Below are 15,421 nucleotides of genomic sequence, written 5' to 3' on the forward strand. Positions count from 1 at the left end.
TCCCTCTCCTTAGATGAGAACATGTCCCACCTCCAGCAGGATCTGGCCAGGCTCAGAATATCCATGGGAAATTTTCTCCAGAAAAAACTTTCATCTTTTCGAATCATGACATTCCTGACTCCTCTGTTTTAATGGACGGCGTTCCTATTGCCTTTGGACGTTCTGCTAAGCATCTCGGCGTACAGCTCAGTGATGGTTTGAAGTTCCATGACCACTTCCACACCATCTTCAGGAAGTTTCAGCAACGAGTCAACCTGTTGTGTTTCATGGGCAGACATTTACCATCGTCCCATATTCTCCTCTTGTATAAGTCTTATGTGCTTCCGGCAATTGAATATGCCATCCCTGTCTGGTCATTTAGGATCACATCCGCTCAGTTAGAGTCCCTTGATGTACTCCAGGCCAAGGTTTGCCGGCGACTTCTGAAGTCTGCAAAAATAACCTTTGATATCTATGAATCAAAATCCAATTTGAATAGATTGTGTCACTTAGAATCTCTGCAGTTTCGCCGTATCTTTATTTCTCTTGTTGTTTTATTTAAGTACATCAATTTCCACCCAGAATATCTCTCTCGCTTTGCGATAACCATATCACGTAGTGCCCGTAGGCCCAAAAAGCTCATTTTTAACTCACATGGTCGTATTTTTCATCCCTTTTCCTACAGAAAACTGGTTCTCTTTAGAATTGTCTTCCACCCCGATTGACAACTTTAGATTGAATCATTCCCTATCTGAATTCAAGCGTCATTTACGTATTCACATTGCTAAGTATCAGTTCGACTGCACTGGTACACCTTTGATGTGCAATCATTGATTTACATCCTTTTTCTTTTCTTTTCTGTCTTACTTTCTTTCCTTGTGTTTCTTATTATTCCTTTTTCAAACCAACATTTCACACTCACTTTGCGCACTTTCTCTCGCATCCTTAACTATGTTACTAGTACATACACAAATAGGAGATCCCCCAGATAGGCGTTAGCCTTTGGGTAATCCTGAAATAAAGATTATTAGTATTATTAACCTAAGCTAGCCCAAGGTCAGGACCTTGCAAAATAACGATCCTCGAGGCTCGACCCGGGGTACCCGGCATGAGAAAGTGTTTTAAAATATTCGTGAGCTGGTTGAAGTCTATTATATGGGCACAAACTATTTGCTTGCAGTTTACCTCCATTATCTAACAACAACAACAACAACAACAACAATCTCCTGTTGCTATGGTTACTCTGCCTCTTTCCGTCACCCTTGGCCACGTGTTTCTTTCTCGGTTCAGGTACCATTTTTCTCAATGGCATGCTATCGCCTCAATGGCATGCTATCGCCTCATCTTGGAGCGGAGACCGGGATGCTTCAGTCATACTAGTACAGGCCGGGGAATCACTGCAGTTACGGGCTGCAATGCAATCACTGTGACGGTGGAGTTGCCTGTCCAGTTCTCACCTTTCCTGTTAGATAGCTACACAGGTACACTGTAGTGTAGTGTGAAGTACCATTTCAGTTACCATGGTTACCCTGACCGGCAACGAACTACTTTCATGCAAGATAACGCACAAGTTACCCTCGATAGGCGGTCAGCAAAAAAATTTGCATCATCCTAGTGATCACTAAGTCTTAATACTAGTATAAGCTTGAAAAGTGTTAAGTGAAAAATAGAAAAGAAGGCTAGAAATAACAAAGGGCAAAAATGGTACATGTACTAGCAGATCTTGTGCTTGCACAAGCCAAACGAATGCGGATACACGGGGAGATGACTGAAAGAGAGTAGGTGCAATGTCAAACTGACAAGAGCAGGTAGAGAAAAGTGAGCATTTACTTCAATAGTAAAGTATTGTGTGTTTGAAGGCCACGTGTGAGCAATACTAATGATCTAGTACTCCTCTCCCTCACCCTCGCCTTCACCCTCGCCATCAGCAGTGTCGACACCGACCTCTTCATAGTCCTTCTCGAGGGCAGCAAGATCTTCACGAGCCTCAGAGAATTCACCTTCCTCCATACCCTCACCAACATACCAATGGACAAAGGCACGCTTGGCGTACATCAGATCAAACTTGTGATCCAGACGAGCCCATGCCTCAGCAATGGCAGTGGTGTTGGACAACATGCAGACGGCACGCTGTACCTTGGCCAAGTCACCACCGGGTACAACAGTTGGCGGCTGGTAGTTGATACCGACCTGGGATAAGGAGAATACACAAGTAAAAATAGCAATAGAGACATGTTGTCATAGCTCCCATGGAGGAGACCCGCATCATAGTGGCCATTGCACATGTACAAGCATGTACCAACGTACGTTCATCATTCTCTCAATTATCCAAATCTCATTTCTGTATTTCCGGAGTATGAGCCGCACCCAGATCAGTTTTGTCACGAAGTACAGGCATCTACCCTGTATGTACATCACCATTCACTTGACCATCGTAGTATGCTGTAAAAGCCATTATTCCGTAGTATCAACCGCACTGACTTTTGGGGTGGAATTACGGGTGTTCAAATAGCGGCTGACTCAGGAAAAAAGGTAAATCAAAGCTCACCTTGAAACCAGTTGGGCACCAGTCGACAAACTGGATGGTACGCTTTGTCTTGATGGTGGCAATGGATGCATTGACATCCTTGGGCACAACATCACCACGGTACAGTAGGCAACAGGCCATGTACTTGCCGTGACGTGGGTCGCACTTCACCATCTGGTTGGCCGGCTCAAAGCAGGAGTTGGTGATCTCGCTGACACTCAGCTGCTCGTGGTAGGCCTTCTCGGCGCTGATGATGGGAGCATATGTGACCAGTGGGAAGTGGATACGTGGGTATGGCACCAAGTTGGTCTGGAACTCAGTCAAGTCCACGTTCAATGCACCGTCAAATCGCAGGGAAGCTGTGAAGCAATCACAAGAAACAGTGTGCAGTTGATGTTAATCACTGATCAATTCTGTCAGGATCTCCTACCCTACAATCGACCCGCAAGATATCACCACTTGGAGACTGGCCAGTGAAGGGTAAATACTAAATAATGTAATACCATTGTTGACGTACATGAGCACCTGTTATGATTGCTCTGCACTTCAAGTGACCTACCAGTGATAGAGGAGACCACCTGAGCGATCATGCGGTTCAGGTTGGTGTAAGTGGGGCGCTCAATGTCCAAGTTGCGACGGCAGATGTCGTAGGTGGCTTCATTGTCAACCATGAAGGCGCAGTCAGAATGCTCCAGTGTGGTGTGAGTGGTCAGTACACTGTTGTAGGGCTCAACCACAGCCGAAGAAATCTGCACGAAGAATGCAAAGTAGTTAGAAAAGGACATAATTATCAAGAAAAGATGCGAGAAGATTTTTGGTAATCCTTTAAAAGTGGAAATGTTTTGGGTTTGCATCAAATCAGAGACATTCGTGTTCAATATGGTCATTGCGGACTGCTACAATACTGTCCAATACAATGATTTAGCGTTTCCTTTCCTACTCATTCACTGCAAATCTTTTACAGTACAGCTCATGACATTTACCTGAGGGGCTGGGTAGATGGCAAACTCCAGCTTGCTCTTCTTTCCGTAGTCCACGGAGAGACGCTCCATAAGCAGAGAAGCAAATCCAGAGCCGGTACCACCACCGAACGAATGGAAGATGAGGAAACCCTGCAGACCGGTACACTGGTCAGCCAGTTTGCGACAGCGGTCCAGGACAATGTCAATGACGTCCTTTCCGACGGTGTAGTGACCGCGAGCATAGTTGTTGGCGGCATCCTCCTTGCCCGAAATCAGTTGCTCGGGGTGGAAGAGCTGACGGTAGGTACCGGTACGCACCTCGTCTGTACCATGAAAGGACATTCGTAGATGCAGACACACATACACACACATGCACACATATGCACAAGAAACAATACATTAGAGAAAAGTTTTGTTAGTACCAGTAACATAGCAGACTCAGCGGAGGACGTTCAGGTTGGTTGTAACTCTGAGTTTCATGCCGTTAGGCAATCATCTCTGCATCTCTGCATCTCTGCAGCTCGGGGATCAACGGATTAGTACCAGTACTGTATTTTGGGAGAGTCGTACTGTGATTGTTTAAAACGATCATATTCCGTTAGACTGTGAACTGACGCGTGGTGCTTCCTTCCCAACTACAGCAGCACAGCAAATAAATTATGTTACGCCCTTCTGTTACCATGGCTGCAGCTCACTTGATCTCAGCCGTTCCTTCAGGCCGGTCACAGGATGCACCCTTCTATCCAGCTACATTTTGTTTCACCACCCGGTTTCATCAAAACTCCTTTTCACTCCAACCTTATCCCCAAAGCACCACGCTTGAATAACATGGCATAGGAATTTACATCATCAGAGATCATGATTACATGATGGGTTTGACACTCTGGCATGGCGTAGTATATGCCACCAAGAGTAGTAAGCAGTATGGGTCTTCTAAGAACCACTCACCAATAACAGTTGGCTCCAAGTCAACCATGACGGCACGGGGAACGTGCTTGCCAGCACCCGTCTCGCTGAAGAAGGTGTTGAAGGAGTCGTCGCCACCTCCAACAGTCTTGTCGGACGGCATTTGTCCGTCAGGCTGGATGCCATGCTCAAGGCAGTACAACTCCCAGCAGGCATTGCCCATCTGGACGCCAGCCTGGCCAACATGGATGGAGATTACTTCACGCTACAGGAAACAAAGTCAACAGGCAATAAGAAACAAAGTCACCAGTGAACAAGAAAAAACACAGGACAAAGTGACTGATGATTCTATTCGAGCACCTAGACCCTGTGTCTAACCATGCTGCAGTGTAGCTAGTTCAACATTTTGTTCTGGTGTGTTGGAGGACAAACTAGAGTTCCGCGATCTAACTTGAAAATACAATAGTGTTTTTAGAAATTTCCTTGGAGATTCGCAAAACCAGTAAGGAGATCCATAAAAGTGTTCGGAAATAGTACAATGACATACTCGTATCTGATGATCTGTCTGAAATGAAGTGGAAAGAGCTTGCGAACATGTAATTGTTATTGTGTCTGTTATGTATTATCTGGGCAAGTACTTCTACTGTACTACTGCAGTGAAACCTTGTTACAAAGGACACGGTTAAGACAAACTTTTGCTTTAGAAGAACTAGTATTCAAACTCTATTGACTGGTTTGATTGAAAGAGACAAACGGTATTGGATAAAATAATCGTTGTGCGATGACAGTGTACCGTGGTGTACGAAGACCAGAAGAACTCCCGTTTTAGCGAACAAAATCAATACCGGTACCATCGGTCCCTTGAGGTTCGTGCTAAAGAGGTTTAACTGTGCTAGCAAAGGGAGACTGCTGTGAAATCTTGGACGATTCGTACGACACGACATGCAGCAGTCGTTGCGATGTTCAACAGCAAACGGCGCGAGTCATAAGGCACAGTCCGGGACGGGTTGACTTTCGGGCCTAATTATTATTTTCTTGTTTTTCGGGACTTCTTTTCAATTATTTCTCCTTGAGTGAAGCGGAATCAAGTCCACAATGCCAGTTTTTCATGAAGACAAAAAAGTAGCCCTGAAAGTTGTTCCATTCAAATAATAGCACCAGGAAATTATAAAACAGTTCGTCTGTCACGCCCTGAACTATCCCTAAATACAATAAGTGACCTGAGATCTTATGTAGCTAAAATTAAACTCAAGTCGTGTTATAACGTTAGCGATTCTGCGAGTTATCATGGGAGTTCGAAATGCTAAAAATGTCCAAGTACGAATCGGGAGTAGTCGGTGCACGACGCCGTCTCCTGTTCACACTCCAAATGCTGCAGTTTTGTACGCTTCCGTCCCCATCTACGCGCGTCTACTCATGACTGTATGAATACCCAGTACTGCGGTAGTTGAACTGATCCAACTGACTCTTCCCATCGCTTCCCGATCCGTACACCATGGTACACGGTTGCGTTCAGGGAGTTGTACAATAAAAATGGTATTGTACAACTCCCTGGTTGCGTTACCGTTCCTGGTGATCACATTGGACGCCGTCAAACCCTCCCGTGGCGTCGCTTCCCGTCGATCCTTACATCGCGTCCCGTCGCGCCCCGTCGAATGTGAACTAGGCTTTATGTCCCAGGGTATCGTATGACTGGATCGGAGCTCAGTTGACTCGTGCCGCTTCAGGCAGTAGCGAGCATAGGTCAAAGCTTAGGTGAAGCCGGTAAACTGCCACCTTCTCCCCCCGTTAGAAGACATAGATAATCGTATGTAAGATTCCAACACCTATCCTACGAAACTCACCATTGTTGGTTGTTGAAGAAGAAGGCTTCGAGAAGGAAGGGAAGGAGATTTCTTAGTACTCAAGACTAGAGAAACTCACGAAGAGAATTTGATGACCTCCCGCAAGTGATTCTGGCGCGCAGTCGGCGCGTCGAGGTGTTTTTGTGCTCCATCGTCATGGACGCCCCCGATCGTGCTGCCAACGCTAGCCTATCAGCGGCTCCGATCCAAGCAGTGCTGGCACCTACACGGAATGCAGTCATGATGAGAGCTATTCAAATATTCATGGTAGAAATACACACTGGCACAGACTGTCAGTGGACTGACTCACTGGCATTCTTGTGCCTGTCTTTTTTTATGGAGTGCGGTCGAAGGATCGGACGGGAGAAGTGTCATAATCGTATAGATCTAACTCTTACGTAGCTAGATTCCACCGCGGCTTGTCACATCAACCTCAGCCGGTCAGGCAGAACCGTCGGCCCGGCCCATGCTTGTAAACTGGTAAATGCAGCTGTGTGGTCGCCAGCAAACGCCCGAAAACAACGGCTAAGTAAAATTATTTTATTTTATTTCAAGATCAGTACCGCACTGAAGTGCTAGCCACAATACAAGACTCCGAGCCAACTTGAAACCGCAAAAGCAGGCATATCAATGGGAGATAGTTGGCACCAGCAACTGTCACTGTCAGCCAATCATCTCATCGCTTTCTGACATACGCGGCACGGAATGATTATTCGAAAAGCCTTACTAATCTACATGGTGTGCATGACTCGCACGAAGTTCTTGATGGCTGTGGAGGTTTAGGCGGTGTGCGTTTGTTAGTCCGAAAAATATAGAGTCATATTTAATAGACCTTCCAGAGCGCTTTGCACAATGCCAATGGTTCTTTTGCGTAGCCCTAATCTTCCAGGCGCGCGCATTATGCTTACCCCTTTCAGTGCAAAAGCCTGTGTGATTTTCACTATCTTAGCCATTCTACAATGTCTACCCTCACTAACGAGAGTTTTATTCTCGAAACAGCTGCATGAAGGACTTTAGTACCAACGGATGTGTCGCTTTGCTGGAAGTGTGCTTGCATGTGGCAACGTGTCGCGGTCGGCTGGAGAGCGCAGTTCTGCCAATCTGGTGTGGTCGCTGACGAAAAATACAGACCAACCCCAAGCCTAAGATTAATATGTGTGTGGTTTAGGCCTCACCTTCTTTTGCTTTTATTAAAACCCACAAATTGAAACATCTCAAAGACGTACGCATCATGGCGGCCATTACCTTACTACTACTATTGGCGTTCTGGCACTGGCCTTTTCTCTCGTTTGAAGAAAAGTTTTAGTTGAGAATTGGTTGGGAAAAATTGGTTTTACTAAAACCAAGCCCCTTTCTCGGTTTTAGACAGAGCATAGGTCTTGATCTGTCCAAATTGCGTACCAGCAAAGCTCGTCCAACACGCACCAAACCAATGGCAATGGCAAGGACCTTATTCAAGTACTGACGGGGAATTTACTTCATTTAACAAAACAGCTCAAGAATGACCGTAAAAAGGGTTGGAAATACTACAGACAAGGGAGATAGACAAGAAAGATCGGAAAATAGGTTCAAATAACAGACGGAAATACTAATAAATCTTGTGCAAACAGATGAGTGCAAAGATACTGGTAGATCAGTATTCACTGAAAGAGACTTCAGTGTCGCACTGACAAGAGTAGGTAGAGAAAAGTGAGCTTGCACTTAGTAAAAGATTTGAGATGAAGGGTAAGAGGTATGTGTGAGAGTGCTTGAGCAATAAATGTGCGAGTGCTTGTGTGCCATGTGTAAGCAATACCAATGATCTAGTACTCCTCTCCCTCTCCCTCGCCTTCACCCTCGCCATCTGCCGTGTCCACACCGACCTCTTCGTAGTCCTTCTCGAGGGCAGCAAGATCTTCACGAGCCTCGGAGAATTCACCTTCCTCCATACCCTCACCAACATACCAATGGACAAAGGCACGCTTGGCGTACATCAGATCAAACTTGTGATCCAGACGAGCCCATGCCTCAGCAATGGCAGTGGTGTTGGACAACATGCAGACGGCACGCTGTACCTTGGCCAAGTCACCACCGGGTACAACAGTTGGCGGCTGGTAGTTGATACCGACCTGGGATAAGCCGGAGAATACACAATAGCAGTAGAGACATGTTTTCACAATCTACTTTCATGAGAAAGTCCTTAGCTGTGCACATCAATAATTCTCACAACCATCCTATAATGCAACCATGACTGAACGCAATTATTTCCCTGCTCTGAATTGTCCTACATGTACATGAAGTACAAACTGTATGTGCAGTTAGCTCTCGTCTTAGTACCGGTATGTACATGTAGGTATAGGGCTTGAAAGTGATGACGTCAAAACGGCCAGGGAGTAGTAAGTTGACATCAGATTTCTATTTTTGGATCCACTAAGGTGTGACTTGGCTATTGCCTAAGTATGTGGGTGCATAGCAACCCACTCATGTCGCATGCAGGTGTGACTTTTATTTCGCCACCAGTTGTAACCCCGCCCCCAGTAGCCAAATCAGTCAGTTTCACTGGCTACATCACCATCCTGTGGGTTAGACCGCTTGAAATGTGCTTGGGTCCATACAAACTTGGATCCAGTTTTTGAATTTTTGAAATTGTTGCTATGCTGTGACGTAGCACTTTCAAGCCCTATTGTAATGATAACGGCATACACATGGGATCTGAAAAATCAAAAGGCATTTTCAAAGCCAGGAGAAGAAAAAGAAATGCCGGAAATACTACTCAAGCTCACCTTGAAACCAGTTGGGCACCAGTCGACAAACTGGATGGTACGCTTTGTCTTGATGGTGGCAATGGATGCATTGACATCCTTGGGCACAACATCACCACGGTACAGCAGACAACAGGCCATGTACTTGCCGTGACGTGGGTCGCACTTCACCATCTGGTTGGCCGGCTCAAAGCAGGAGTTGGTGATCTCACTGACACTCAGCTGCTCATGGTAGGCCTTCTCGGCGCTGATGATGGGAGCATATGTGACCAGTGGGAAGTGGATACGTGGGTATGGCACCAAGTTGGTCTGGAACTCAGTCAAGTCCACGTTCAGTGCACCATCAAATCGTAGCGAGGCTATGAAACAATCACAAGGAAAAGTGTACAATTGCCATTTAAATGATCCTGAATATCTGATTGACTGTAATCTCATATTGCTTTCACTCATGCAAATTGCAACTGCGCAGCCACAATATAAATGGATTTGTTCTACAAGGTGTTTTCCCGGGGATGGTGGGAGTCCTGTGACTTACCGGTGATGGAAGAGACGACTTGGGCAATCAGACGGTTCAGGTTGGTATAGGTTGGACGCTCAATGTCCAGGTTGCGACGGCAGATGTCGTAGATGGCTTCATTGTCAACCATGAAGGCGCAGTCAGAATGCTCCAGTGTGGTGTGAGTGGTCAGTACACTGTTATAGGGCTCAACGACAGCGGAGGAAATCTGCACAAAAAGGGCGCAAAGCAAACACAGTACGGAGGATTAGCAAGACGAAATTCGCGTTCGCGTTCGCTCTCCAAAGAAAGTCAAACTCAGTGACGGAATTCGCGTTATGAGAAGGATTAGCAAACAGAATTCGCACATGCATGATGTTGACACGACGTAGGCAGTGCAGCGTGGTAAATTTATGACTGCCCTGACACGAATCCACGATTCGTGTTCCGACTACTTTTCCGAACGAAAAATGCGAAAGTTCGCAATCCAGTTCGCGAACTGAAAAATGTTTGCGAACGCGAACGCGAATTTCGTCTTGCTAATCCTCCGTAATAATTACATTTTAGGTTGAGTTTTGGAAGTTTTGGGAATGTGAAGGACGGACAAAATAATATCAGGCTTGAGTCTACAGGCAACATTCAACAATATTACCGTGCTAACGTTTTGTCGCAGAATTACGCCTTCAATGATTCTTACCTGAGGGGCTGGGTAAACGGCAAACTCCAGCTTGCTCTTCTTTCCGTAGTCTACGGAGAGACGCTCCATAAGCAGAGAAGCAAATCCAGAGCCGGTGCCACCACCGAACGAATGGAAGATGAGGAAACCCTGCAGACCGGTACACTGGTCAGCCAGTTTGCGACAGCGATCGAGAACAATGTCAATAACGTCCTTTCCGACGGTGTAGTGACCGCGAGCATAGTTGTTGGCGGCATCCTCCTTGCCTGTAATCAATTGCTCGGGGTGGAAGAGCTGACGATAGGTACCGGTACGGACCTCATCTGTACGAAGAAAGGACATTCGCACAGACATAACACGGTCAAATTCTTGTACTTTCATTATCAGCTCAAGTTCCTCTGCCTGCCCTAGGCCTAGGCACCATATCCATCATGCGCACACAAACACATTGTAACATAGCTCTAACCCTTTACCAGCCGCAGGATTTATATGTAAAAAACGGGGTCCACTAGATTGATAATGGAGACCAAACGGTAAATAATTTGTAATGACACCTTTATGGTTCTGGAAAGCTGGTAGAATTACCTTTCATACGAGACTAAAACCAAGCTGATAAAACGTTGCCATTCATGGCGAACAATAACTCGAGCAATGCGGCCGAATTAGCAAATTCGAGGACCATGACAATATGTACACTGTTCAGCTCCAGCTCATGCACCAGTTCATCTGTCAAGATTCAAGCACCAGCAGAACCAGGCTGCTCTAGCGCTCATTTTTGGTGCATGTCACGTATGGGCTGTGCACTGGGGAATTCGCAAACACATACTTCAGCATGGAGTGCGTCACAGCCACACGCTTGAAATTTCAACTCCACCCGTTTGCTGGACTTCGAGCTTCGGCGCTTGAGTATTTACTTCGTGCTATATCGAATGATAAATGGTTGGAAAGCTGCGTTCAATAGCTTTCCAATGAGCCGTCATAATTATGTTGAATTTGAAGTAGGGAGGCCGAAGTTATAGCTGTTTGTACAGAGCTCTATGCTCGTTTAGCATGAAGTGCGTCACGCTTGAAATTTCAACTTCACCCGGGTGCATTCAACCGCGATTTTCTCGAAAAAAAAATGATGTGCAGCACACGGTTTTCTCGATGGTAGGTAATTCCGTAGGTGTTCAGCAGTAGTTTGCGATTATTCCGACCGCGGTGCGGCAAAAGACCATGGTTTACTGAGCGAAAAACGAATGCGTCGAATTCGACGCATTCGCACTATGTACGGCTGGTAAAGGGTTAATGTTCTAGAAATCTCAAAAAAAGCAGCTGCTACTGAGTACCCCATGAGGCTGTGGCAACTGAGTTCCGTTGCCCAGCGTGATTGCGTCAATGACAGGATTCTTGAATGTGTGCAAGTGCATAGCCGCATTTCGCTGCCCGGCGCTGGACTGTACGTTTGTAAACAAGAGACGGATCCGGGGTAAGAGTGATGCATCCCTGATAGTGGACATAATAATAGGTGGGATGAGTTCTCGGACTCGGATACGTTGCATGGCGGCACTTCTTCCCCTTTTGGATGTTGGCATCAAAAATAACGGACACTTGGCGGCCGGTGCGTTCCAGCAGGACTCGAAAGTGAACACATCCGTCGACATGGAACGTTACTGACGGCGACGGTATGCAAGTCAGCTGGGGTCCTAGTAGGGCTTACCGACAACAGTTGGCTCCAAGTCGACCATGACGGCGCGGGGAACGTGCTTGCCAGCGCCCGTCTCGCTGAAGAAGGTGTTGAAGGAGTCGTCGCCACCTCCGATGGTTTTGTCGGACGGCATTTGTCCGTCAGGCTGGATGCCATGCTCGAGGCAGTACAACTCCCAGCAGGCATTGCCCATCTGGACGCCAGCCTGGCCAACATGGATGGAGATTACTTCACGCTACAGAAAACAAAGTCGACAGTCAACAAGAAAAGGACACGGCAAACACATGGACAGAAGCATTACCGCACAGCTCCAAAAGTTTGCATGAACGACGTCGACGAGGCTAGCAATTTCTCTCGTTTGAAGAAGCTGTCCTTCGTACTGATGCATTCGACACTTGTTCAACTAAACTCACCATTGTTGGTTGTTGAAGAAGAAGGCTTCGAAGAAAAAGTGAAAGAAATTACCTAGTCTGGAGTCCGAAGAAACTCACGAAGAGAATTTGATGACCTCTCGTAAGTGATTCAACAGGGAACTGAACTTTCTTCGGCCGTGTCGAGATGTTTTTGTTCTTCATCGTCATGGGAACTCGATCGCGCGCAGGGACTGGGTGGTCATCATGGTCATGCCGCATGCCCGAGCCGAGGTTGTAGATCATCAGATGATAGATTCTATCATCCCTTGGCTTGGGTACCGGATGCTGACTTGTCCGCTGTCTGCCGCCGGCTGAGTGAGTGTTCACGCGGTCAGCATGCATCATGCCTGGCTGCACCGTGCAGTTGCACTGGCCAAGACGATCAACAGCCCACTACAACAGAAACTACGCACTCAACGGACAAGGGCGTAAGGAGGGACGTGAGAGCAGGGTGACGACCGAGTCCCGTTCAATGGACCATGTCAGGCGGGATAACAGAGAGAGCGCAGAGGAAGCAGATGATGGGACGGACGGTGAAGGGAGCAATGGGTCGGAGAGCGACGATTGTAGTGATCGTGAGAGTGCCGGTGAGAATGTTAGCGTTGTGCGTAGGTTTCGTGGTAGCAAGTCTTCAGTGTACAATCATCTGTTGGCTAGTCCTGATTATTGCAATTCGTATTCCGACTCTTCATTCACTGTATTGTGCCGTGGTCGTCATGGTTATGGACTACAGTTAAAGGTTTTGGAAGCCATCTGTCAGCGTCTGTATAAGCCTAATTTGTGTGTACAGAAAGATAGTATAATTGGGTTGAAATTGTTCAAGTAAAGTGTCATGTTTGGTGCGGCCAAGCTTGGCCGTTAATGTTCTAGGTGTAATGTACTGCTGTTATTTGTTATCACTTTGTCCTTCCTTCTTTCTTTCTCTTCTTTGTTCACTTTTCAGTTGCAAGTTTAGTGTTGGTACACACATTCGTTATTGCTCTCGCTTTCATTGTAAAAATTCACACTTGTAAATTTCACTGCAGTTGTTCTTAGTGTTATTTCTCTATCTTAGATTTTCTATAATAGTTCAATTTTGTTTTCAGTGTCCTTTAGTACAACGAAGATTCCTGATGAGTGTTGTACGAAAACTTGTTTGAATCCCTTTCTTTCTCTACACAATTTCTTCACATTTTTCATCGTTTTATTGCACATTGTCTCCACAGTTTTACAATACATGAATATTAATGTCGATCCAGCTTGTATTACTGATTGCGGTTATCAAATTGTTGTCTCCTCGCCGTTAGAACAATTTTTTTTTTTACTGGGAATCCGGCCACAACGCCTGCACAAATACATACGATGACATTACAAAGCCCTAAAAAATATACAGAACAAAAAATGGTTTCTTCTGTAACTCCGAGGTTCGTATTGAGGATTACTCATGACACAGTTAGGTCGGATGAACGTTTCTAAACGTGACTGACCTCGGAGTTCTAAAGATATGCCATTTTTGCTTCTGTTATGGAATGCACACATTCAATCCCTGGCTACGCTTTGCAATTGTTTTCGTTGCCTATGTCCTCATCTCTCTTCGTTTTGTTTTCGCTGCCTGGGCTCTCGTTTGTCTTTGCTTGCTTGTATTGCTGAGGGAACACATGCTGGTTTGTATTCGTGGGTCCCCATGGTGCATGGGCCACGCGTACTCATCCGGCGGATATGTGTGAATAATAACAATAATAATAGGGAAGCCCTTTTTCCGGGCAAAGTAAACACAATAAATAAAATTAAAGAAACTGGTAAAGCATTCCCTCACACAATTATACACCACTACTACTACATGTACATGTACGTACATGTACATGTAGTAGTACTCACAGGTGGGCGCCGAGCACTACTACTACAGTCGTCCCTCTCTAATCCGGCACTTTATAATCCAGCACCCTCGATAAACCAGCACAATTTTCAGTAGCCAAAATGTCCTCTTCATGCACATTGCAGCAGTAAATCAGATTTGTTAATCCAGCACCCTCCCTAATCCAGCAGATTTTCGTCGCACAAATGGTGCCGGATTATAGAGGGACCACTGTAGTACTACTAGCCCTTTCCCAAAGATGCTCGCCACGTTTTCGCCACGTTTTCGTTGTTGAGAAGAAATCACAACTAATACTTTCGCAACTTTATATTGAAGACCAAGGATTCGGAACTACAGGGTACGATGTGATTATGTCCACTGACTAACACCGCCAGCTACTTTACAATCAGCTCATGCGATAACATTACACGACTCTGACCAACGGTACTGACGTTCTACACCTAACTGGCAATTAGCTCTAACACATCTTGGATGCGCACTCCAATAGCCTTCCAGCTTGGAAGGTTCTAAGTAGTTAGAAATAACATAGGAGGGGAAGGCGAGCGCAACCAAGACAAGCACGAGCTGAAAGTCTCAGCTGTGAAGGACGTTGGCGGATGTACATGTACATGTATGTCGAAGACGATACTGGCAAGACCATCATTGCGCTCACCTCAGTACCGTCGGTCGGTGTCGTGCAATGTTGTCGCATGAGCTGATTGTCAAGTACATGTAACTAGTGGTGTTTGTGAACACTAGAGCGTATCTTGTACATCCTTGGTCCTTTTCTTTGTTATAAATTTTATCATTAACTCTCCATCCGAGAGTTATATTGATGTAGTGTAAGCTAAGTACAGGTAGGTACATGTACATGTAGTTTGTAGGTGATATACATGTAAGCTAACATTAGTGACAATAATAATATAGGGTGATACGCACACATACTTGTACATGTACATTCCAATAATTATTAGGGTTGACCAGAATGTTTTCTTGTGAGATTTCATCAGCAGAGGTTCATCAGTGTTCATCAGCATTAATAGAAGCAGCTGGAAGATACAATTTGAACTGTCCACCTCTCCACACTGCGCTCTTGGCCCACTTTCACAACACCATTATTATACTCCATAGGCGAGGAAGTTCGTTCTTGGATAAGATGGTGAGCCAATTTAATTATGGTAGAAAAGGAGAAGGACTAAATGTTCCGAGTTATGACTAACTGTCCACCAACGTAACCAGGTCATTATAATTATAGTCAGCGAGTGCGACAAAATGGCCCAACACTGGAGTTGTAGTAAGGCCGGTATGTCCAATAGTCTTACTAGTTTCGTCATCATCCAGTACCTTTCGGCATTC

General features: G+C 45.8%; 2 protein-coding genes across 2 annotated transcripts; both read right to left on the bottom strand.

Moving 5' to 3' along the window:
- Positions 1 to 1,562: 1,562 nt before the first annotated feature.
- Positions 1,563 to 6,364, bottom strand: LOC135805839 (tubulin alpha-1 chain-like). The gene is made up of 6 exons (XM_065319955.1): positions 6,219 to 6,364; positions 4,417 to 4,639; positions 3,490 to 3,791; positions 3,066 to 3,255; positions 2,528 to 2,865; positions 1,563 to 2,169 (listed from the first exon to the last, which is right to left on the bottom strand). The coding sequence occupies exons 1-6, from the start codon at positions 6,219 to 6,221 to the stop codon at positions 1,864 to 1,866; spliced, it is 1,362 nt and encodes a 453-aa protein (XP_065176027.1). The 5' UTR covers positions 6,222 to 6,364; the 3' UTR covers positions 1,563 to 1,863.
- Positions 6,365 to 7,651: 1,287 nt separating this feature from the next.
- On the bottom strand, positions 7,652 to 12,383 carry LOC135805841 (tubulin alpha-1 chain-like). Its single transcript, XM_065319957.1, has 6 exons — positions 12,232 to 12,383; positions 11,831 to 12,053; positions 10,153 to 10,454; positions 9,495 to 9,684; positions 8,981 to 9,318; positions 7,652 to 8,326 (listed from the first exon to the last, which is right to left on the bottom strand). Exons 1-6 carry the CDS (start codon positions 12,232 to 12,234, stop codon positions 8,021 to 8,023), a joined length of 1,362 nt encoding a protein of 453 aa, XP_065176029.1. The 5' UTR covers positions 12,235 to 12,383; the 3' UTR covers positions 7,652 to 8,020.
- Between the last annotated feature and the right edge of the window lie 3,038 nt (positions 12,384 to 15,421).

Source organism: Sycon ciliatum, chromosome 1 (genome assembly GCF_964019385.1).
Source record: "Sycon ciliatum chromosome 1, ocSycCili1.1, whole genome shotgun sequence".
In the NCBI taxonomy this organism is placed as follows: domain Eukaryota; kingdom Metazoa; phylum Porifera; class Calcarea; order Leucosolenida; family Sycettidae; genus Sycon; species Sycon ciliatum.